Raw genomic sequence first — 23,923 nt, forward strand, 5'->3', positions numbered from 1 at the left:
AACTCCTGTCCAGCCAATGCTTTCTTTTTGTGTCCTCTGTGCTTCAGCCAACATGATGACTTTTGACTTTTGTTGACTTTCGCCATACCCCCTTAAACTGACCTAGTAACTGTCCACCAGTTGCTTCTAATGCAACTGTAATGGCAGTTTGCCTGCTTCAACCTGAGGTGCATACACTATGCATTCAGTTCTAACTGCAGAGAAATACAGACTTACAGGCCGAACTTGCCCAATAATCAAGTCAGCCAACAGACTTTGATGTTGATTTATGGGCCTATACAATACTCCCCATAGCCTAATATTGATCTTATTAATATATTTCAGAGACGCAAAATTGACTATCCACTGCAACCCTGCAGACACCTTGAGACTTTTATCACCTTTTCTCTCCATGTTAATCTTAAATCAGGCAACTGGCAATCTACAGCGTATGAGCTTGATTATGTCCCTAACTTAAGATGAAACTGTGCAAAGTTATCATGCTCACACAGTTGTGCTAAAATGAAAGAGAAAAACAGTGAATCCCCTCAACCACTAGGTGGCATCACATCCGAGATATTTGACTTGAAACTACAGACTGTATTGCATCAAAAGTTTTAAATGGATCTCGAATTGTTGTGGGAAGTCAGTGGTTTGACAACCTAACAAACACAGGTTTTTGTTTGTGGTAAAGACTTTGCACTTTGTGAGATGTTGTGTATTGAGTGTGGTTACCAAGAGGAGCATGCTGTTAAATATTCTCGACACAACTCAGTGTATTGTCACGCATTTGGAGCGCTAACAGCTTCATCCAGCAGATCAGTGTGAACGTTGAGACTGTTGTGGGCTCATCTGGAAAGTGTTGTGGGTTTTTGTCCTGTGCTGTGAGGGGCTGCCTCGTCATGTCACAGATGTGGGAGGTAGCTCAGGTTATTCAACAGTGCACATCAGCAGAAGGAAATGAGGGTGCTGTCTTTTTTTTTTCCTGCTATGCCTCTGAGAGAATAGAGGGTAAATTCCCCTCTTAAAGAATGTGTCATAGGCTTAGAAGGGCACTGGGACCAGGATATATTTGGGGAGCAGGGTGTTACAGTGACTAAAATGAGATTCTCCCAGGAGTTCCGCTAACCCTCTTCTGGCTCAGCTGGGTGAAACATGCCTGTCAAATAATAACCATCATTATTGTATGTGGAATATTTTCTGTTTGGAGCTGTGTAATCTGTTCACTTGGTTATTATGTGATAGCAGCACTTTTGCCAAACAAAACCACATCAATCTGCTTGACATACAAAAGGCAAGAAACTCAAATTTTTACTTTGCAATTTCCTTGTAGTGGTATACACCTTGTTGCCTTGGTTGATTTTCTTTCTGCAATGGGAAACGAAAGCTTTATGATGGATCAATTAAACCACAGAATAATAAATTATATTTCCTTGCATAAACCTCACAACATTGCGAAGCTCAAGTTGTAAAACTAGGCCTCCATCTGTGAATGCAAGCATCGTGCAAACAGCTCATGTTAACTTCCTCATTCAGTTTTGTGGTTTTTGACTGTGAGAGCATCACCCTTTTATGCTGCTCTTGTCATCTGCGATCTGCGTACACTTTTGATCGCGGCACACTAAGGCAGCAGTCATGGCAGGTATGACTGCTTTGCCTCTTCAGCAGCTCATTGCATCATTGGACACCGCTTGTCTGCCGAGAATTCTACAAGTTTGCTCTGGAGTGTATTTCCAAGGTTGGTCTTTAATCATTTTATCCATCATGAGCCAAACGTGTGAGAAGATTAGAGATTATCTGAAGAGATGAGATCGCTACATATTGTAATGGGTCTAGATTTCTGTGTTGTGTCTGTATCTCCTGAATACTTTTATTCTCCATAGCATACGTGTTTCCCTCTTTTCTTAACCCAGATGTTACTGAAGCCGGATAACACAATGAGCATTTGTTTTAGTTGAAAAGTTAGTACCGATCATGATTGGTAACTGGAAATGACTGTTATATGTGAGTACATAAGATTCTGAAAATAAGACACAAATAAGAAAAACATCACGTTACATTATGTTATATTATACGATAGTTCTTCTTAATCCCGACTGCTGATCTTGCATTTTTGGTTCCTTTTTTATTCCATTTCTTACTTTCTGTTTCAGGGTCTATATATGAAATTTCTGGGAGCGAAGTGTGCTTTTCTACTGGGGATCTCATCAAGGTCATTGGCTTTGAGCTCCAATCAGTTTGCTGTGAGGACATCAGCAACAATGAGAAGTTTGAGCTGCCTATCAACCACACAGGTCGGTTTGAGCTCCTAACAAGATTCTCGTGAGAACAGCTAATTTGGGTTTGAACGCTGACACTTATTGCTATTTCTCAGGCTTGTTCAAGGTTATTCCTGAGGAGATGCCGTACAGTACAGTTGAGGAGATGGTGAGCCTGAGGCCAGTGGACCTGGAATCCTGCCTTCCCTTCACTTTCACCTGCCGCTCCAAGTTGACATTTGACAATTTCACAGTGGGGCCTGGGAAAATTTTGACAGTACTCTCCATTGTACGGCATGAGGGTGAGGAGGCTAAACTGCGTTGCCATGTTCAAGGGCAACAGGAAGCCTCTGCAGAAGTGTGTATCCCACTTTCTTCTCAAGGGGAGTTCAGGGAGTGCGAGAGCGAGGAATGCTTCACTCTGAGGGAGATCATGTCTTCGCTTTGCCTACGTAGTCGAAGATTTCACTTCATGAACACCGCTAAGAGTGACTGTCCACTTGTCCTCACGCCAATATACCAGGTCCACGCCATAATGAACAGTAAGAATATCCAAGTTTGTAGTTTTTATTTAAGAAAAATTAAACGTATCTGCATCTTACATACATAATATTTTGTTTTTTTTATTTTCAAGTAAATTACAGTGGAATATAACTGCTCTTAAATATGATTTTGAAGTACTTGCACTTAACTTAAGTGTTTCGTCTTTTATGCTACAGCTTTATTCCCCAGTTTAGAGTTGTGTGCAGATTAGGGTGTTACCCACAAAACCAAAAATGAGCTCATTAAATATTATCTCTATAGTTTAAATTACCAAATATAAACGAACATCAACTCATCAGAAGAAATAGAAGTCTTTATTTTCACTATACAAGGACAGTGAGATGTTGTTCGGAGCAGGCCAGCAGATGCACAGAGTAAGAAGGAGTAGATAAGAACAGTTAAATAGAATGAAGGTTCTAAAATGTACGACAATATATACAGCAAAGATAAATAATATAAACAGATACACAAATCTACCTAAGAAAAATATACAGTTGCTAGGAATAAATTGATAATGTGTAGAATATGCACAGCAGCAAAGTGGTATTTCGCAAGTCCAAGTATTGCACGACAGAGTAGTATTATTGCGCAGCAGTACGATACGAAAAAGTATTGCACAGCAGAGTAGCACTGGTATACAGTGAGGTGCAATGTAGCAGGGGAGGTAGAACAGCGAACGCTGCACCAGACCCATGAGTGCTGGAGTTGCAGCGTGGAATGTGTGCTGAGGTGTGTGCAAAGGGGTGAACGTCGTGGGTGCAGCAAGTCCTGGGGCAGTGGGGGGGTGGGGGGGCAGGTGGCATAGAGAGTTCAAATGAGTGATGGCGGTGGGATAGAAACTGTTCTTAAGCTGCGTTGTGCACATCCCAGATGGCAGCGGAGTAAAGAGCCTGTGACCTGGGTGGGTTTAGTCCTTCAGTATGTAATGTGCTCTCGCTGCCAAAACCCGGGAGAGAAACAGGGACCTTTAGATCTGCAAGCTAACGCACTCCCAACTGAGTTATTTCATCGCACAGTAAAGTATAAATAAAAACATAATTAAGTTATATACTGTACATTATAGTGTTTTTCGGGAGCAAAATAATGTCCCTTGTTCCTGAGTTCCTCTGAACGTCCCTTTGGCAAACTTCCTGCAGTGGAAACACAGTTATCGTTAATGACTAAAGAAAAAAGAAAACCTTAGGGTGGGGGACATGATCTTCTTTTGGATTCTGACGGATGAGGGCATGCCAGAATGAGTTTTAGAACCACTTACAATAGTGTGATATGACACAGGGACCATTTTTCTGTATAATGGATACTTTTACTTATGATACTTTAAGTACATTTTGTTTTTGATATCTTTACTTTTATGATCTTTTATTGCTTCTTGCAAAAGTTCTGAATACTTCATCACTGAACACTATTTCGATTTCACAGTGTCAATGTTTTCTAATATCATTTATCTCATTTTCGCACAGTGAGGAAGAATGTATTGCAGTTTCCTTCCAGCTTAGAGGTGGATGTGGTTGATGTTACCGACGGGTGTCAGGATGTGCATTTTGTGACGCCGCTCAGTCTGACAGAGGTCATTTCCCAGCCAGATGAATCCTTCCCTTCTGTCATGGAGATACTGGAAGGCCCAGAGGCTTGCTCTCTGTTCAAGTCCAGCTGGCTGACAGAACTTAAATGCAAGAACCAACTGATTTTCCACAAGAAAGGAACCTCAGCCATGATTTTATTGTCCAGCTTGAAAAGCCGAAAGGTACAGCAGTACTTCCTCGTTTCTCAGCAATACGGTGGACGATTTCGGAGGCGGCCAAGAGAGTTTAATTCGGTGTACGAGCTGTATGTTGCTTCAACCCAAGCAAAAGTTCTGAGGGTCAGTGTGACAAAAAACTGTGAGGAAGTGGAAGAGGAGGGTCTGCCTGCCCTCAGCGTGGGAGAGCAGCTGGAGGTTGTGCGCTGTGAAAGGATGGAGTTGCCTTGTGAAGGTAACACGGGACAGAAGCAGTCTGTTGAGGCTCTTTTGTGTCAACGTCTCCAAGATCCGGATGACGGGGAAGATGACGATGAAGAAGATGTCCAACAGGACGATGAGAGGGAGGAGATTTTTCTGCCTCTGTACATGCAGGGACACTTTGTAGAGGTGCTCACTGATAACAAGAAGTACAAGCTCAGGGACTTGGGTAAGGAGTTCAGTTTGCCCCTGGATGTTAAAGTGGTGAGCCGTGACACTGGACTTGAGACTGATCCACTTGTTGGGTTTGCATGTCTCAGAATAGAGGGGGCTATGTTAGAGCCGACCATCCAGGCAAGCTTTACACACAGACCAGCCCACTGTTTCGAGATCCCAGCCCGGTGGATTTCTATGTCTGTCTCTTTTACCAAGGACCCCCTGCCATGGCCCAGCGATCAACCACCTGAGTGCCGTACGGAGAGGGTCACTGAGGTGACAGACACGTTCCTTTATGAATTTCACAAACAAGAGAACTCAGATGCAGCTCCTCCGCCTCGACCACCAAAGCGAAATCTGTCATCTTCCAAGTCTTGCAAAAAAACGTCAAAAAAATCATCCAAGTCCAAACATCGACAAGACAAAAGTGTCCCGACCAAAGAATTAGCCGACTTGACTTTAAATAGCAAAAGAAGGCCTCCTGCTCCCCCTCCTCCAGTAAGTACGGCTTTTCACGCCAGACATACACAGAATCTACTGCGGTTTCAACAGGTCTTCTTGCCATCTTCTCACACGTCTCTGTAGAAATGTACGTTTATACATATGCATATACCACAGCTTCCCATCTAAATATAACTAGTACAAATATCACTAACTATGCAAACACAAACGGTTTCCTCTTTTTGTTATGATACAGAGGTCTTGCATTAATTTGCTTCTTCCCCTTTCCCTTGTTTTACAGGCTTTCTTAGATGAAGAGCCTCCACCAGTCGTACCCCGAAAGCACTCGGACCATGAGAGGCCAACAGCCATGGCTTTGCCAAACACTTATGTGAAAATGCAGAAGCCTAAGACAGATGGTGAATGTTTTTGCAAACATTATAACAGATTTCAACCATACTGACATCACTTTAAGGACAATTCTGATGTTATTCTGTTTTTTTAATTACAGTAGATAAATTCCATAAAAAGACTAAAATCAAAAATACTTTCTTCACCTCCCTGTCTGTGGCTCTCAGCTCCTGACTTTATTTGTTCAAACAGAAGATGTAAATATTTACAAGTCACAAATTTGTACTTCGTTTTAAGTAATAAGTTGAAACAAAGGAAGGGCTACAAATACAGAGCACAGTATTCTTATTTATGACACAGTGTGCATGCATATTCCCTGCTTGCTTCCCTTTAGAAATCGCAGACAACCCAAAATGTGACGCACATTTATGCACCTCCTGTAACGCATTATAATATAAGTGAAATGTACTTGATATTATGTACCTGACTTGATGAAGTAAAGAAAAAAATGATTATGGCACACAGCAGGCGGAGGGGTTAAATAAGAAAAGGAAAGAAAAGAAAAAAGAAAGAAAGAAAAGAAGAGAAAAAAAGAAGGACAAGAACATTTCACAGTCTCAAATCTGAGTGTCTGCTGGCGAAGCTCAGACGGGAAAAAAAAGACGTTAGCTGGCAAACAAAACGTGAACAATTTTAAACTGTTTCTCACACTGCGTCCTTGTGCCACTGCAGTTGCAGTTTCACATTTCTCCTGTTTACTGCACGTACGCTTGGGTCAGCGTTTCTGGACCATTTTCAAGTTTGTTTTTACATAAATTCAAAAGTTTTCTCAGAAAGTGGTGAACGCAGCCTTTTTAAAAGTGGCCCCCAGCACAGTGCATGAAGATTTGACTCAAAAGTGTTCACGACAATGAAGAGACATGTCGCCCAGTGAAACACTACGGCTCACTGAAGAATGTGACAACACTTTTTCTTTTTATAGAATAGAATAGAACATTACTAACTAAATAACCACACGTTCTTTTCCTCCCCAGAGTCAGAGACTGACGTTGCAGCAGATGTGGATAGCGACCATGACTATGAAACCGTGGACGATGCGTTGGTGACAATGATGAAGGCAGCGCAAGAGAATGTCATGTTCTACTAAAAATTATGCTGGAATTACAAAAGATCACGTATGGGTGGCGGGAACTTAAAGAGTGACTGAAGAAGAGGTCGTATTGCAGTTTTTAAGTTTTCCTACTGAATGTTAAATTAATGTTACTTTATTATTAAGGTACACATACTCATCATTAACCAGCTGCTTACTGGCATGCATATACACTGTATAGACAAAAGTATTGGGACACCTGATCAATACACCACCATTTTATTGCCCATTCATGCAGTAGAGCATTTGTGAGGTCAAGCACTGATGTTGGACGAAAAGGCCTGGCTCACAATCTACGCTCCTGTTCATTGCAAAGGTGTGGGTGGGCCAGTCAAGTTCTTCCACACCAAACTCATCCAACCGTGTCTTCATGGAGCTTTGCTTTGTGCACTGGGGCAAAGTCATGGTAAAATAAAAAGGGCCTTCCCCAAACTGCTGCCACAAAGTTGGAAGCATAGCATTGTACAAAATGTCCAAAAAGATTTCCCTTCGCTGGACGTAAGGGGCCGAACCCAGCCACTGAAAAACAGTACCAATACTTTTGTCCATACAATGTTAGTGGCATAGTTGCTCTTTATTAGTCACTATATAAAGCACAAAGAATATTACGATTGTTATCCACGTACAAATAAGTCCTTACTATTGATAATTAATCAGGAAGATACTGAGGGGAAAACTGGTAGAATACGGTTGTAGAATGTGGATGCGGAATAAGACATTATTAAGTGCTTTATAATGACTAATAATGCAATTAAACAAGTACTTAATTGTGACTACATATATATTAATTTGACATGTTACTCTTTCGTTTCAGTATTTCCTGAGATATGAAACGATGCTTTTGTGCTTTTTGTTCAAACTTGTAGCAAGTAGTTCAAACCATATATGGTAGTTTTGGGGGTTGCAGAATGTAGTTGTGTATACAGTGTCATTATATTGTGCAATACTAAACAGTTACTGTATGTCGTCCACCTTGGGACGAAACAACAGCAATGCTCCACAGTATACAGCCTAACATTACACCACAAACAACAGCCTTAAAAATAACCTGATAAAGGGACATTTCTAAGCACTGTAAAGATAGACATTTGTGGTATAGTGACTTTATGTATATGCAAACTCTAAACAGGAAGGAACATGTGTCCCCACCAATAAGCAAATCCCTTAGCCGCAAAGATGATAAACAGGCAACTCTTCAGCTTCTCACATGTAAATGCATTCTAATTTTGGATTTAGCATAATACCTGTCAGCAATTACAGAAAACTACTGATCTGAGAACCAAAAGTTTGTATTACATGTTAATGTTATGTTATTAAATGTTGCATGACAACAATTTCCAAAGAACTAATATTGGTTTTGCACCTTTTCTTTTATTGCCATTAAGCCTCACTGCAAAAGTAAGAGTAAGATGATATAGAAGTTCATTTTGTGTCTCTTGTCCATTGAAACTATTAATTCAATTCATTTCATTAATTTGTGTTAATGTATTTCTATATTTAACTCTTAATAAAACTACAAAAACTGCTTGTTCATCATATGTATGTGTAAATTAAGACACAAGAGGTCCTGGCAAACGGCCCGACTGCATTTTGTACAATCTTTTAATTTTGGCAAAAGTTACAGACAAAGAAATAAATTGACTTACTTATGTTTCAAGTCTTTAAAATTACAAAATGCTTTACAAAGGAGCGGGGAAAGTACAAACAAACAGTCTTAACTGCCAACAACAGCTTCTTCAAATGCCTCCCTTTTGGGCTTTGCAAAATAGCAGAAGTAAACTCAGGAATACAGGATGTGTGAACCAAGTGTCAGTGAACCATGTGTTTTCTTTCTAACTACCACCAACCATTGTACCTTAACAAAGAAGTTCTCATGGAATTTGCTCAGCTCTCCAGAATTAACAAGGTCAGAGCGGCTGTGTTAGTTTAAGTTTAAGTTATAAAATCTATACTAATGATTTTTATCAGGTTAAATATCACATAAGTAACCCCACTGGTACTTAGAAGGTGTCTAATCATCATTGTCTGTTGACTTGAAGTGGTCTTCGTCAATGGTGGAAAAGATGTGACCTTCGTTGCTTAGGAACTCCACTGCTTGCCTGTTAGATCATGAAGAGAAATAATAATGGTATTTTTGAAACATAAAAATACCAGAGGCTACTGACATAAAAAACTATAAAATTATTCATAGCGTTTGTCAGAAGAAGTTCTCTTCCAAGTTAAAAAATGGGGGCTGAGGAAGCATCCCTTCCACAAAACAGATTATTCTGAACAAATAAAGCAGCAGGTCATATGTGGTCAAGCCAGCTACATGTGAACAAACATAACTATCATCTGCTAAAAATGTCATTAGTTAAAATTTACTGAGGTCAGCTTTTGTCTCGTTTAACTGAACTGACAGAAACCCCATGAGACCATGGTGCAAATCATAAATTCGACGCTCTGCTTACAGAGTAACTAAACCCCAGTAGTGATCTAACTTCTGCTATCCAAGAAATTCAACAAATGCGCCTAGAACGCCGCTGTGGCGGCAGGCAGGCATATGGGGTGGTTGGTGACGTAGGCTGTCACCAAACGTCACCTGCCTCCAGCTCAGCTACTCACAGAATTCAGTTGAAATAGCCGAGTTTTAAGCTGTAGAGGGCAGTTGCTATGCATATTTATAACAAAGTTGGACCGGAATCAATCAGTAACCCTGCTAAATACCTATTTAAATTGATTTTCAACAGAAAAAAATGTGGTTTAGTTACTCTTTAAACTTGAAGCGGAACTTGACTTACTTGATAACGGCCAGACTCATTCCACTGAGTCTCTGCTTTAGGTCCTGAATGCTGATACCTTGCGGGTATGGGCAACCTCTAATCAAACTCAGCACCTTGTGACATGAACAATGACATATTAAAACATGCACATAATGAGAAACACAAAACAAAGGCATCCCTCAATGTGAGAAACTTTTGTTGTTTATAACCACAAGTTCTTTTTTCTGAGAAAGTTATTTTCATGTAATACATACTTAATGGGAGTAGGAACAGGAAATATAAGCTGCAAGTTGAGGATTGCAAGGTGCAACTTGTTTCACTTTCTAAATAAAGCCTTTGGCTTGAAAAGTCACCACCAGTTTTTAGATTTATTTAATGTTCTCGTCTACATTAATTGGCATTTTTGCATCAGTTGAATTTTTTTTTTAGTATATGTAATTGCGAAGTCCATCAATTAACAGTGCCACTCTGCGCTGAATAATGGAGCCAGCTTTTCCAAGAGCCCTAATCATAATATATCAGTCAGGTTCACCTGATTCTGGTTGGCACTCAACCCGTTGTTAGTCATGTCGTTAGCGCCAGCGTAGCCTCCTCCCATGCTTTCTGGGCCTGGCCGTGACATGGGCATGACGCTGCTGCTCATCCCCCCTCCAGCCCCTGACTGAAAGAGAAACAAAACTAAATGGTTTTGACACATTTCCTGGAAACTACAAAAAGCACATCCTCGATTATAAATACCTAGAAAAGTGAGATGCCTAATTTGAATACTGCATGTTGTGTACATGGGAAAAAACTACATAAAACAGAACAGAGAAACCAGGTGCAGTGTGGTCTCCTCAGATAACAGATGTCTCATATAATTTAAATACGTCACACTGGTGTAGTTTTGCTCACTTACCAGTGTCTTTAAACCAATGGCTTGTTTATATTTTACTTCTCTCACATATTTATACAAGATAAGTGAACCTAAGTTTCTCAGTTTTCTGCATTTTCCAACAAAAAAGGCTGTTGGGTTTTATGCTTAATATGTCTCACCGTGCTTTGAGGCTTGCTGAGCACCATATGTGCCTGGACAACTTCCAGCATATGCGATGTGATTTCATTCATGTCCTCTAGAGGTCTGACGCTGAAAGCCACGACTGATCGGTGGTTCTGACACAGGAAGACAAAAGACATGTCAACTGAGAACTGATCCTGAATCAAAGTGGCATCCAGAGAATGTGATAGTATTGATCTGGGAGATAAACATCTTGTACCAGCCCTAATTTATGAGAGACTGTTAAACTATAGTTACAGTGGGGCAGCTCAAAGGGCTGGAAAGCCCAACGGGCAGAACTGCTGGTTAAGCTTGTGCTGGGCTGCCACAGTCAAAATATAGTTGCCACTGGGCCTAACAACTGTTTTGGGAGAAAGAAGAGGCTGTTTGTTTCTGAGGGCTGTAGAGAGAATTTCAGGACAGTAAACTCACCTGAAAGGAGCGTAAATTGCCAGAGACTTTGACGTATGTGCCTGGAGGCAGGACAGTGCTGTCCACACCGGGGTCCTGCACAAACCAAAACAGCATTTCTTCAGGGCATGACTTGTGCAGTTTACCAAACAAAGATATGCTATAGCTTCTGAACAAAAAACAATTTTTAGTTCTCCAAAATGAACATGATGAGTATATAAAATATGATGTAATATGTTAAATGCCAACCTGTGAAACGAACCTTCTTCGGTCTAATAAAGAAGTTGAACGTCGTTAGCCGGGAAATACAGTGAGTAATGAATATTCTGTTAACTATTTGCAAAAATAATCCAGGATTTTAAATGACTAAAGAGCATCAACTGAAAAAGAAAGCACCAATATTGCGGCCTTCTTGTGATAGGGTTTTAAACATTTATCTTTTACAAACAAATGAATCATACTTCCCTCACAAGTGAGATTAAAACAGCAGCAGTACACCATTTCTAAATAGTCTGCGCACCCCTACTGACCTCTGTGTCTACCCACTGCTTCACATCCATGGGGGCACCTGTCATGTCATCAACCTTGTACTGGATGTTGGTCATGGATTTGTCTGTGCTCCTGATGACTCCCACAATGGTAACCTATGACACAGAAGATGAACTGTTAACTGTCTGTTTTGGTCCAACAGAGATAACCTTTCCTGGGACTCTAACTTGAACTGTAACTCAATAGAGGTGTCTTACAGATCATGTCCAGTTTAGTGATTAAACAAACAGCTGATAATTGAACCACATAGAACTAATCTGACAACAATTATCTGCATCATTGATATGTCTTCTTATCATTTTCTTGATTTACTGTTTGTTTTTTTTTCCCTCAAAGATGTCATGAAAAAATGCCAGGATTATGTATTCAAACAAGTTGCTTTATCCAACCTACAGTCCAAAACTACAACATTTTCTGTTTGCTATCCTTTGGCGGAAAAGCACTGAAGCATCACATTAGATAAATAAGAACTTGTAAATGTTCAGATTTTAGATCTCCCACCATGCTTTGTTTCAGCTTACCTGGGCAACTTCCACATCTCCTACTCTGAAGGCCTCATCAGCCTGGGAGGCAGACATCAGCTGTGACACTGTGCAGGGGATTATCTGTGTGGCACGGGTTCTCTGCAAAACATACATTCACAGGTTAAATGCTGTGTCCCACCACCCGACTGTCAGTTTTCCCTCCGCACACCATGAATATGTGCACAAATTCATAAATCTGATAGGATCATGAATCCATTTCAATGTATAGTCTAACACAAAAGGAATCCATCTTGATCAGAACTAATGAGCCACCAGAAGGGTGCAGCAGTTTCTTCAGCTACAGAAACACAGTCTTCTCCTGTATTTATGAAAGCTGGCTAACATAATTTTCATCAGTTCCCTGTCGTGAGAATGATCACAACCTCTTCTGAGTGAAAACAAAAGCTGTAAAAATACTGAAAAAAAAAACGAAATACTAACGGTGCTGTGCCAGGAACCTGCAAAAAGGGAATCAACAACAGTAAAAAAAATGTGGTCTGAGAACATTCGCAAAGAGGTTGAAGATGGTAATCTGTGGAACGTAGTCAGTCAATATGTGTATGTCTGTGACAAACACTTCTTCACAGGTTAGCTAATGATGTTACTAAGTAAATGAAACGTGGCAAATTGGAAAAGAGTCGTAGAGATGATGTTTTTACTGTTTGAAAATACGATCCTACCACGAAACACATACTTTTAGAAAAGAATTTAGCATGCACATTTGAAAGTCCACAAAGCAGAGAGTATTTTAAAGTTAGCAACACACAACTAAGTTGACCTACCTTCTAATAATAAACCTTGTCAGCAGCATGAAGAAAGTGCAGCTAAACTAACCCGTTTTCTGATTCTCTTGGCACTTAGTAAAAGGTCTTGTAAGAAGCACAAATGGCTATCAAAATAAAGACAGCTGTGACCATAAGTGGAGATTCTACTTTCACCCACAAAGAGGCAAAGGCATGATGCAATGACAAAGGACCTACTGATATCATCTATTATCTTCTTTATGTGCTGTTTTGCTTTGATCGGGATGTTTCTGGGTTTCAACCTTTGGGCAGCGGTGTGTGGCAACAAGACAATACCAACCGCAGGTCAGAAGTCAGCGCTTCAGTAACCAGGTTACACCGCTGTCTCCATCGCTCTATTTTGCTCGGTCTGTGTGAACTGCAGGTTGGGGTTGAACCACACACTCACACATGGGCAGAGCAGAGAGGTTAACAACTGACCAGGTGAAGCCTGTGCTGAATTCTTAAAAAAATAAATAAAAAATCCAGCTATGTGACACTTTCCTGCGAGGTTGTGGACATGTTTATTTTTGATTTAGAAGGTAATCACCAAGACACAATCAGAAAATAATGTTGTGATTCTCCGTTTCACTGCTTTGTTCACTTTGAATGGCAACCAACGACTGGCATATGATGCCTTTAAAGGGTGAAGTTGTTTTGATTATACTGTGACACATTTATTTCAAGTTTCCAGTGTATCATCAAGGACGTGTAGTGTGAACTTCAGTACAAACCCCCTTTTTCTCTCCTCCCTGGGATAGGGCAGGTGATGCAAAGCCTCCTGGAGACTGAGTGTAACCTCCGACCATAGTCGACTCGCTGTACCCTCCTGAAAAAGCAAAAAGGAGTGACAGCTTAGATATGCAACCGTCTGTTCGCCATGCCTCGCACTTTCAACGCTATTTTTGCCATCTGACGTTAACATCGGGGACACAACAACAACAACAACATCAACAAAGAGGAAAGTGACGTTGGTCAAGCTAACGTTAGCCACAGCCAAAAAACGTCAACAAGCCGACTTCACAACTTTCTGAACACAAAGTGTGAATACTAAACTCACCCTGATTCCACATGCTGGTACCTTTTTATTAAGATAGTAAACTAAAACCTGAAAAGTAAGGGACAGGAACAGACACAACGCTGGTGGATTTGAGACTTCTTCCTTGCAGTGCAGTCCCGCGCGTGAAACTCAAGGCACGACGCATGCGCGCATCAGAAGTCCCGCGAAACCTCTGAGGACATTGTGGGTATTTAAGCCCTGATTAATGCTTGTCAGGCAGCCGCTGTTCTCTTGAACCATACAAATTTCGTGTTCTCGATAAAAATGACAACTGTAACTCACAACTACATATTATTAGGTCTATTTACCAGAAATTTGTCTGATACAGCTTGTTGAGGAGGGTACACAGTCCTTAGGATAGGATTACCTGAAAGGCATGCGTTGGGGCACAAACACAGAATACGAGCCAAGGGTTTGTTGCTTTCAAGTCCTGTTGTAAATATTGTGTGTACTGACGATCTACATTACACTGTAACAAAAATGTAAACATTTGGCTGTAACAGTATGTCTGCTGATTTTATTTTATAGCCTACGAAATTAAAAGTTCACGTGAAGGAATTCGACATTCAAGTACCCGGATTGGTGTATTTGATGCGCTTATATGGCATTCTCAAACATGTACTCTAAAAATAGCCTGCATGTTGTCCATCACATTGTTTTAACAGCCGAATTAAAGTCCATGATACATATTTTTTCATAGCCAAGCGATTTACTTTACAGTATGTGTTCTGGGCATGCAGCCAAAAGTATGTTTATGGTGTTGACTACAGCTAATAAATCGCACACTGACTGAACTCCTTTATTATACGTAATTTATGTTAGGCTGTCAGAGATTGGCTGTTAATCTTTCCATATTTCACGTTTGAACAACAGAGAGAATTTGCAGAGAAATGGACCACCTTCAATCCGCGTCATGAATTGCTGTATCTTATCTTACTTTGCTCTTTATAGACTTACCTCTGAAGCCGGGAGCTGACTTTTGTTGGACGTTTGCTTTTCTCAGAGAGTTCAACATGTCCACCACAGTAAGGCTGTTCCTATCTTATCTGCTTTTCAAAGAGGTCCTTGCGCTGTCGGGTAAGTGTGGAAAAATGCCACTGATTAGTGTACCACATTAAAAATTTTCTTGTTGGAAAGCTCTTTTCTCAGCGCACAGACATCTTCATGTGCGTTATTACGCATTGTCTTTAACCAGGAAACTTTTGGCACATCACGGATTTGCACTGGGATCCCACATACAAACTGACCGATAATCCTGAACTTGTGTGCGCATCAAGCGGTGATCGACCCGCAGCCAACGCGGGGAAGTTTGGAGACTACGCCTGTGACTCGCCATGGCACCTTATTAACTCCTCTATGTATGCTATGAAGGATATTCTACCCGACCCAGACTTCATCGTGTGGACAGGGTATGTGCCTTAGGCTGATATTTTTCATAAATCATATTTGAATGCTGGCTTGTTGAGTCCCAAGTCAGTTTCCACAAAAGAGACAAATGCTTGCTTCTTGCTTAGTTACAATCGATGGTTGTTTTTTAAAGAGATGTCATGAATTATGGACACATTTGGAACCACTGCCCCACTAAAGTGATGGGGCTCCATTGTGAAGTTTATCCCTACACTGCAAAAGTTGGTACTCAAGTGGGCCCAAGAAATAATTACTTCCATCTAATTTGTTTTGCTGCTCAGAGACGACACACCACATGTGCCCAATGAAGAACTGGGAGAAGAGGCAGTCCTCAATATCATCAGCAACCTCACACACATCATAAATCAGATGTTTCCAGGTAAGCTTGCAGGCAAGAGACAATCTTGTGTGCCTAAGGGGGAGAAAAAACATTAATGGTGATATCTTTGCATTCTTACCTTCCGTAGACACTAAAGTGTACTCTGCCCTGGGCAACCATGACTACCACCCTAAAAGCCAACTTCCTGCAGGCCCAAACTACATCTATGAGCAAATAGCAGAAATGTGGCAGCACTGGTTGGATCCTGAGTCTCGAGGAACATTTAAAAAAGGTGGATAGAGCCTCCTGTCTCCTGTGACAAGTGTCCTTTTGATACTAACACAAGAGCTCTAAGAATCAGTTTATGGAAAAATTGTGCATAAAATATGTGTTACAAAATACATTCAATTGCATTAAAACTGCCAGCATTTTTTTTTTGTTCTTTTTACAGGTGGATATTACACAGAGAAGCTGCTGAATCGAACGGGTTTCAGGATGCTGGTCCTCAACACTAACCTCTTCTATGACCAGAACAAGCTAACCACAGACATGGATGACCCAGCGGGACACTTTAGCTGGGCAGACCAGGTTCTCACAGAGGCCGCCAACAACAAAGAAAAGGCAAAGCATCTTGTTGATCTGTGCCACCTTCATTCACTGCTATGCCTTCTTTCAATTTGCTGTCATGTTTGAAAGAGCACAAAGAGGGCAATTAAATATTACTTGCAAAATAATGCCTCTAGTTACCTCAGCCCGGTTTACCTCATGCCTTGCACAAACATGAACTACAAACTTTCTCACTCTACACTGGTTTCTCTGCCAGGTGTACATCATTGGCCACGTGCCCCCAGGTTTCTTTGAGAAGAAAAGAAGTAAGCCGTGGTTCACAGCTAAATTCAATAAGCTGTACTTGGATTTAATTCAGAAGCATCATTCAGTCATCCTTGGACAGTTCTTTGGCCACCACCACACGGACAGCTTCCGAATGTTCTACAACTCAGACGGTAAGGTCAGACTGTTGTACTCCTGCTGTTACTACCAATGTTTTTCCTTGTTTTACGTCAGTGACTCTCGCATTAAGTGTCCAGATGTCACTTGCACTTTTACACATGTCACTGTGGCAATCAGAGGTGATGGCTCTTCTGTTTCTACAGGATCTCCTATCAGCACAATGTTTCTCACCCCGGGTGTCACACCGTGGAAAACAACACTTCCCGGAGTCAAGGATGGAGCCAACAACCCTGGGATCCGTGTCTTTGAATATGACACCCAAACACTCCTGGTCAAAGTAAGTCAAGGCCAGTCTGTATAATTTACATTCAAATATGTTATGAAGCCTTTTCAAAGCTGCTATTTGTATTTTCAAATGGTGTGCAACCTCCACAAAAGCACCTAACATTTTTATTGTGGATTGTCTGATTCTAAACACACACAGGATGTGGTCACATATTACCTGAACCTGACTCACGCTAACGCAGCCCGAGGTCGCTGGGAGAAAGAGTATCGCCTCACAGAGAGCTTCAGAGTACCAGACGCCTCCCCACACTCAATGCATCAGGCTCTGGAGCACATTGCTAATGACCACTGCTACTTACAGAAGTACTACGAGTTCAACTCTGTCAGCTATGACCTGACGGAGTGTGACAGTGACTGCCGGGTTGACCACGTATGTGCAGCCAGAGAGGTAGACTTTGACAGGTATGAACATTGTCTAGAAATAGAAGGAGCAGCTGCCGTTTATGGTGGCTTGCTACCCATCCTCTCTGTGGCTGTAAGTCTGATGTTGGCAAATCGCTAACGATCATCTGATTAGGAAAACTGAAATTCGAGATCCCGAGTATTATGGTAGTGAAAATATTTGTTTTAAATTCCTACACTTTACAGTCATGTTTTCATTTACATGACATCTATAATTTAAGTAAGTTGTGCTTTACATGCTTAAGCAAGGGAAAAAAAAAACAACCTTTGGCTTATGCAATCTTTGGTGTGGCCTCTTTGCTGTGATTTATTGGTATGAGTTGAACACTTCATTTCCAGTCACTGGTATTCAATGGCTCTGGAGGATAAAGTTCATAAAGTTCTACATCAATGCTCTGAATAAAATCCACACTTGGGTCTGATGTTTCTTTCCTGCCAAGCTTCTCTGTCTAACTCTACTTTAACTACTGAATAAAACCAGAATTGGATAAAACAGTAGCTTTTAGTTTAAATGTTATTTTAACAGCAGGGATCAATGCACTGTGAATATCAGTATTATCAGGGCAGTCAATCTGTTGATTAATATCATATGCACTGACTCATGTCCATATAATTTTGTAACAGTGCAAACTGTTACTAAGCATATCAGGTGAAGTTGCATTACGTTTCCTGTTATCTAATATCGCTGTGTAAAGATCTGTTGAGTGTTAAATTACTGTCAGTAAACTTATGGGAACTCAAGTCCAAACGTGACAAATGCTTAAGTTTGTTGTGTGTATCTGTGAAGACACATTTATTACAAGTATGTACTTGAGCAGTGTATATGATTGGCGTGACAAAAATAACGTGGCAGTCCTGAGGCTTAGTTCAGCACTTCAGTTCATTCACTGTGGTCTTGACAGTGTATGTGATACATCCGCTCACATGATCAGGACCTGTTTAGCTGAAGTGAAAGGTTGCATGGCTGCCTCCAAAGCCTTGCTGTAGTCTTGAAGGCCCACTTTGGTGCAGGCAGGAGCCGTCAGCTTTCCCTGCTGGATGAGGCAGCACAGTTCATCCAGCATAGCTCTAAATGCTGTTCCATCTAAGGAGAAAGTCTCATTAAATTCATGTTAAAAGGCTTATTTGGGTCTATGAAATTCCAAGCTGACTCACCATTTGAGTGATCTTTCTTCCACTGTGTGACCCAAAATCCTCGAACCTTCACGTCCTTGAAAATGAGGGCACTCTGGAGAGAACAATTTTATTTGAGTGTACTGAGAGAAAAGTGTCTGTGGAATTTAATGTTAAATCTGCTATGCCACAGGAGGTTTCTTCTCACCACTGGGACAGTAACTGGCTGTTTGGCCATCCCCCCATACGTCACCATAGATCCTCCAAACCTGGAAGACATGGGAATCATGGCATTTAATGACCAGGTTTGATCTTCAGTGTCAGATATTAGATCATGTCGGCACCTACTCACTGTAAATGACGGAGCAGTTCTGTTGCACTCTTGCCCCCAACTCCATTCAGTGCCAGTTTAGGCTTTGGACAGGTCTTTTTCAAAACAAGAATAACAATAATAATGATCATAACCTTAATAATAATAATCAAACAAAACAAAACAGAATTATTGCGTGTGTCACCAGTTGCTTAAGCCACATGATCATTTCTTTTACATGATCTTCAGACACACAGACCTTGAACAGTTCCTTTATCTCAGGCCGCCTCAGTGTCTCTTCTCTGATCACATGAGTTGCTCCGATGGCCTTCAGCCTATCACTGAGTTGTGTGAACTCTGGCCTTTGTAAAGGAAGACACAATGAAGAAGTTCATTATTAGTCATAAATGCTACACAATGCACACAAAAAAACTAACTCTAACCTGAGCCAATGATTTGGACTGAAAAACTCCTCTCCTGAAAAGACTCAGTATACTCTGTAGGGATGAGGGCTTAAACGTCACCAGTCAATTATTTACCCATAATAGACATTTAAGAGTTAATCTAATATGACAGAGTTCACCTGTCTCTGACGACATTGATAGTGTTTATTCCCTTTGCTGCAGCAATCTGTATCACAGCCTGCCCAACTCCGCTGTTGGCTGCATTTTGGATCACAGAATCACCTGAAAGAACAGCAGAGTGAGGGAAGTTGTCATATGAAGGCAAGAATACTGCACAGCATGTCATGTTTTTAGAGATGATTTAAGCAGGAACGCTGCATCCTCAACTCTCAATTTCCGTTTTTATTTGGTCAGTATTTCAGTAAACAACCTGTTTCTTGATGAACGAGCAGCACTTATGACTATGACTACATGTGTGAAAATTATGAGGGGCCGTCAGGGACATCATTCAGAATTACCATTCACACACGAATATAAAACACAACATATTCACACACTATAGTAAAAACCTCACACACTTACAAGAGAAATGCTTTCACATACACTACTGAGATGTCATGCTCTCTCATACACACTACTAAAATGCTCTCATACACACTACTAAAATGTTACGCTCTCACACACGCTACTAAAATGCTTTCAAACACACTACTGAAACGTTACGCTCTCACACACACTACTAAAATGCTCTTACACACACTATTGAAACGCTCTCACACACACTACTAAAATTCTCTCATACACACAACTGAAACAAACTATTGAAACATTCTGACACACACTACTGAGATTTCAGTGTAAACGGAAGGCGTTTCAGTGTAACTGGAAGGCGGGTCAGAGGAGGAAGTGGAGTTTTCAAGTAGAGGGTGAAGTGGAGCGCACGTCAACTCAGGAGCTCTCTGGTGGCTGTCGCCCTGTTAAACAATATTTTGGCATCGGCGGAGACAATTCAAACATTGTCTAATGGAGCGGTTTCCAAAGTGGTGGGCGCGCCCCCTTGGGGTGGGGTGGGGTGGGGGGCACAGCGCCATTGCAGGGGGGCATGGAGCACGGGTGGAATGAATGAATGAATCAATAAATGACACTGCAAGCATAACATGGACAAGTTTTTCACTGGGCTCTCACGTAAACGCAAAGTAGAGGATGAAGTATCTGCAAATGTGCTTCCAAACTAATTTCCTTCCAAGGCAAAGACTAGAAAATAGGACGACACATATCTTGTCTTTGGCTTCACCTGTGCGACGGTGGGTAATGAAGAGAGACCCCAGTGTGTTGTCTGTCTTAAAGTGCTAGCTTGTGACAGCTTGAAGCCGAACAAGCTAAGACGACACTTGGACAAGCCAGTTGAGTTTTTCAGACAAAAACTGCTGTGCTCAATAGTCTCTCTTTACTAAAGCTGCATCCGTGCTGGCAAATGTTCAATTCGTCTCTGCCGGTGCCAAAATATTGTGTTTGTGTGTCTGTTAGGCCACCGGAGAGCTCCGGAGATGAGATGTGCGCTCCACTTCACACTCAACTTCCTCTTCTGAGCTGCCGTCCAGTTACACTGAAACGCCTTCTGTTTACACCAGTGTGTGTGTGTGAGCGCAACATTTCAATAGTGTGTGTGAGAGCATTTCAATAGTTCGTGTGAGTGCATTTCAATAGTGTGTATGAGAGCATTTCAATAGTGTGTGTGAGAGCATTTCACTTGTAAGTGTGTGAGGGTTTTACTATAGTGTGTGAATATGTTGCGTTTTATATACCATACATGTGTGTGAATGGTAATTCTGAATAATGTCCCTGACGGCCCCTCATAGAAAATGACTACCTGGCTTGAGATCCTCAAAATCAGAGAGCATCCTCAAGGCAGTGCAGGGATTCACCCCCAGCGTGGCCGCACACAACAAGGGAATATCATTCGGCAGTGAGATGACAACGTCCTCAGCCAGCACCGCCTCTGTCCTCCATGTCCCTGCTCACACAAAGGCATGAACACCGTAAGCTCTCATGTTAGAATAGTAACGATTGTGACGGTGAATTCATCTAGTTCAAATTGTTATTTACCCAGACCAGCATCTTTTGGGATGACCCAGTCTCCTGTTTTGAGGGACTTCACCTGGCTGCCCACCTCTACAACCTGGGCCACACCCTCATTGCCCCCAACAGCTGGGAGGTCAGGCAGGATAGCATAAGTTCCTGAAAAAATACGTCACGTGAACATCTTCATATCTTATGAAAATAAAAACTGTGTGCAGTTTCTTGTTCCTGTTGGCATTCTGGTGTGAAGTGGCACACCCAATACCTTGAATCATGTTGATGTCAGATGGGTTGATTGGAGCTGCCAGCATTTTAACCAAGACATCCTTTGCACCTAAGGGAGGTAGACGCACATCCTCTAACCTAGCAACAAGAAACTTAGGTTATTATGTATATTAAATCATTATTTATACAAACTGATATCATTTTTGGTGATTTTAGCTTATCAGTCTGTATTACCATCGTGGTCCCTGAAGTTTTCACTGACAGCCTTATGGCATTATTAAACAACAATGTACTAACAGGTAAAACATAAAACAGAGCAGGAAGATTTTCAGTAGTGCTGAAACATTTAGCAGATTCACTGATCAGTCAGTCTACAGAACGTTAATGACCAACAAGTTACTTCAAGTAAAAATAACTGCTAGCTTGTTCCAGCTTCTCAAAAGGGATGATTTGTTTCTTTAGTCTGCTTAACATAAGCCCTGCAAACCACTTCCTAATTCAGCAGTAAAGCTTAGGGATGCGCCTATGTGAAATCTTTAGGTGGGATGGTTAATGATTTACATTTGTAAAACTACCCAATTAATCTTTAACTTTGAAGCCATTTTCCATGTATAACACATCCAATAAACCTAATATCGTTTTTGTATTTTCCAAACGTCACTTTGGCTCATTGTTGTCTCTTGTGGCCATTGTGGGAGCAGCAACCACGACGAGCCACCTATGAAGTACCAGTGTGTGTTCTCGACCTCCGGCCTCAAGGGGCAGTAACGGGCAAAGTAATTGTTTGTCAAACCAAAATAGAACGAAGAAGACGCGGCACTAGAGAACTTAATTGGACAAGATACAAAAAGGTGAGATTAATGCTTTATGAATAGTGTTTTCAAAGAGCAATTTTCAGTTTTACAGGAAAAAGACTTAAGGCTAAATGGCTGGTTTGGCAAACGTGTGAGTGGTTAACCGCGCCACCCCGCTGAAGGAAAGCCTTTTTCCTGAGCCTTAGTATGGGACAATTTATTTAACGTTTATTTACAAGGGGGGTCTTACTGAACGACTTGAGAAGGGTCTCCGTGTTTTCTGTACAGAAGAGCCTGGCACGTCTGTGCTCGCAGTCCAGCTGAATGACTGAAGAGAGAAACGTTAGCATTACCTCTGTGCATACATTTTAAAACAGCAGCGACGGAGCTCTTTATGCAGACTGTCCGCCTTCCTAAACAGACTGTGTGAAGTGGCAGCCACATCGCGACACAGGAATTAACTTCGAAACATGAAAACAAATCCAACAGTCAATAATATTTGTCATTTGAAATGCTAGTTTTAACCACATTCGTCCTACTGTGCGGCCATATTTGATTTTACCCCCGAGTTTGCGTCATTGAAGACACAAGGAGAGTGCAGCGCCCCTGGCGGATAAACACGGTAACTCGTTGCCGTTAGTTCGACCCATGTTATGGTGTGCTTAGGTTAGGTTTTAAGGCTACCACAGAGAGAAAAGGGGAACTGTTCTATATTTCACTTCATGTTGGTGCAAGAATGTAAGAGACTGTGGTCTTCTCACTGTTTCACATTGACTGTTTACATGTTTCTTTTCTGTGGTGTAATGGACGGTACAGTTTTTCAGTGCTTCTACCGAAGTTTCACGTCACTATCTAACTTAGTAATATAAGAATGAAATCAACCATAAATGTCACTATTGATGAATAACTTTTTTCTTCTTTTAATGTTACTTGATTCTACGTCCTGGGTGATTAAGTCTTGAAAATATTTAGAAGTATAGGAAAATATTTCCATACAACCATGAATATATATCTTCTTTCATCAAATCCAAACATGTAATTTATTACTATGTGTTTAAGGAGAAAAGCCACAAATGAACCCATTTGAGAATCTCTTTGGTATTTTTTGCTTTATGAAGTACTTTAACCATGAATCTTTTAGCCTGTCCAAATTGTTGACAGTTTTCTGTTGACTGACTAATAATTAAACAAAGGTTCCAGCTCTACATTTTTACTCTTTTTACACTTCTACATCTGTTTGACAGTCATCGTGCTAGATTACATTATCAATAAATATTTTTAATTCAAAACATACTTTAAAACTGTTTAACAGTTAAACTATGACTTGTTGTAGAATAAACTTAAATAAAACTCAACCACGACATAAGAAACAGTTAAAATGAAGTCCAGCTGGACCAGCTAAACTATTAAAATGCTGGTTATCATTCTCAATTAAAGCCTACTTTATAAAAGGTTTACTGGTTGTAATGAATGGCTTTATTATGTTACAAAAACCATTTATTGAGACATTAGAAATAATTGTAAACTTAAGAGAAAACATGGTTTGCCAAGCATTACAAAGATCGAAGTGGCT

General features: G+C 41.0%; 4 protein-coding genes across 8 annotated transcripts; 2 read left to right on the forward strand and 2 right to left on the reverse strand.

Moving 5' to 3' along the window:
* The first annotated feature begins 1,509 nt into the window (after window positions 1-1,509).
* themis2 (thymocyte selection associated family member 2) lies at window positions 1,510-8,528 on the forward strand. 2 transcript variants are annotated; one of them, XM_046399009.1, is made up of 6 exons: window positions 1,510-1,717; window positions 2,133-2,273; window positions 2,354-2,779; window positions 4,241-5,433; window positions 5,678-5,795; window positions 6,762-8,528. In XM_046399009.1, exons 1-6 carry the CDS (start codon window positions 1,615-1,617, stop codon window positions 6,872-6,874), a joined length of 2,094 nt encoding a protein of 697 aa, XP_046254965.1. In that variant the 5' UTR covers window positions 1,510-1,614; the 3' UTR covers window positions 6,875-8,528. The 2 variants fall into 2 exon arrangements, with proteins under 2 accessions (XP_046254965.1, XP_046254966.1); XM_046399010.1 differs by lacking the exon at window positions 1,510-1,717 and adding an exon at window positions 1,724-1,983.
* Window positions 8,462-15,031, reverse strand: rpa2 (replication protein A2). Of its 2 annotated transcripts, none has more exons than XM_046399020.1 (9): window positions 14,959-15,031; window positions 13,676-13,770; window positions 12,157-12,258; window positions 11,617-11,730; window positions 11,108-11,182; window positions 10,675-10,791; window positions 10,172-10,300; window positions 9,658-9,752; window positions 8,462-8,976 (listed from the first exon to the last, which is right to left on the reverse strand). In XM_046399020.1, the coding sequence occupies exons 1-9, from the start codon at window positions 15,014-15,016 to the stop codon at window positions 8,889-8,891; spliced, it is 873 nt and encodes a 290-aa protein (XP_046254976.1). In that variant the 5' UTR covers window positions 15,017-15,031; the 3' UTR covers window positions 8,462-8,888. The 2 variants fall into 2 exon arrangements, with proteins under 2 accessions (XP_046254976.1, XP_046254977.1); XM_046399021.1 differs by lacking the exon at window positions 14,959-15,031 and adding an exon at window positions 14,002-14,162.
* smpdl3b (sphingomyelin phosphodiesterase acid like 3B) lies at window positions 14,289-17,864 on the forward strand. 2 transcript variants are annotated; one of them, XM_046399012.1, is made up of 9 exons: window positions 14,289-14,413; window positions 14,953-15,078; window positions 15,197-15,410; window positions 15,690-15,787; window positions 15,876-16,019; window positions 16,179-16,348; window positions 16,551-16,731; window positions 16,882-17,015; window positions 17,163-17,864. In XM_046399012.1, exons 2-9 carry the CDS (start codon window positions 15,015-15,017, stop codon window positions 17,523-17,525), a joined length of 1,368 nt encoding a protein of 455 aa, XP_046254968.1. In that variant the 5' UTR covers window positions 14,289-14,413; window positions 14,953-15,014; the 3' UTR covers window positions 17,526-17,864. The 2 variants fall into 2 exon arrangements, with proteins under 2 accessions (XP_046254968.1, XP_046254967.1); XM_046399011.1 differs by lacking the exon at window positions 14,289-14,413 and having other exon boundaries at window positions 14,680-15,078.
* Window positions 17,708-22,981, reverse strand: mecr (mitochondrial trans-2-enoyl-CoA reductase). 2 transcript variants are annotated; one of them, XM_046399019.1, is made up of 11 exons: window positions 22,913-22,981; window positions 22,601-22,678; window positions 21,597-21,694; window positions 21,359-21,490; window positions 21,123-21,266; window positions 19,432-19,534; window positions 19,108-19,210; window positions 18,891-18,964; window positions 18,747-18,807; window positions 18,581-18,653; window positions 17,708-18,509 (listed from the first exon to the last, which is right to left on the reverse strand). In XM_046399019.1, the coding sequence occupies exons 1-11, from the start codon at window positions 22,927-22,929 to the stop codon at window positions 18,346-18,348; spliced, it is 1,047 nt and encodes a 348-aa protein (XP_046254975.1). In that variant the 5' UTR covers window positions 22,930-22,981; the 3' UTR covers window positions 17,708-18,345. The 2 variants fall into 2 exon arrangements, with proteins under 2 accessions (XP_046254975.1, XP_046254974.1); XM_046399018.1 differs by lacking the exon at window positions 22,913-22,981 and having other exon boundaries at window positions 22,601-22,906.
* Between the last annotated feature and the right edge of the window lie 942 nt (window positions 22,982-23,923).

This window comes from Scatophagus argus, chromosome 9 (assembly GCF_020382885.2).
Source record: "Scatophagus argus isolate fScaArg1 chromosome 9, fScaArg1.pri, whole genome shotgun sequence".
NCBI lineage: Eukaryota > Metazoa > Chordata > Actinopteri > Scatophagidae > Scatophagus > Scatophagus argus.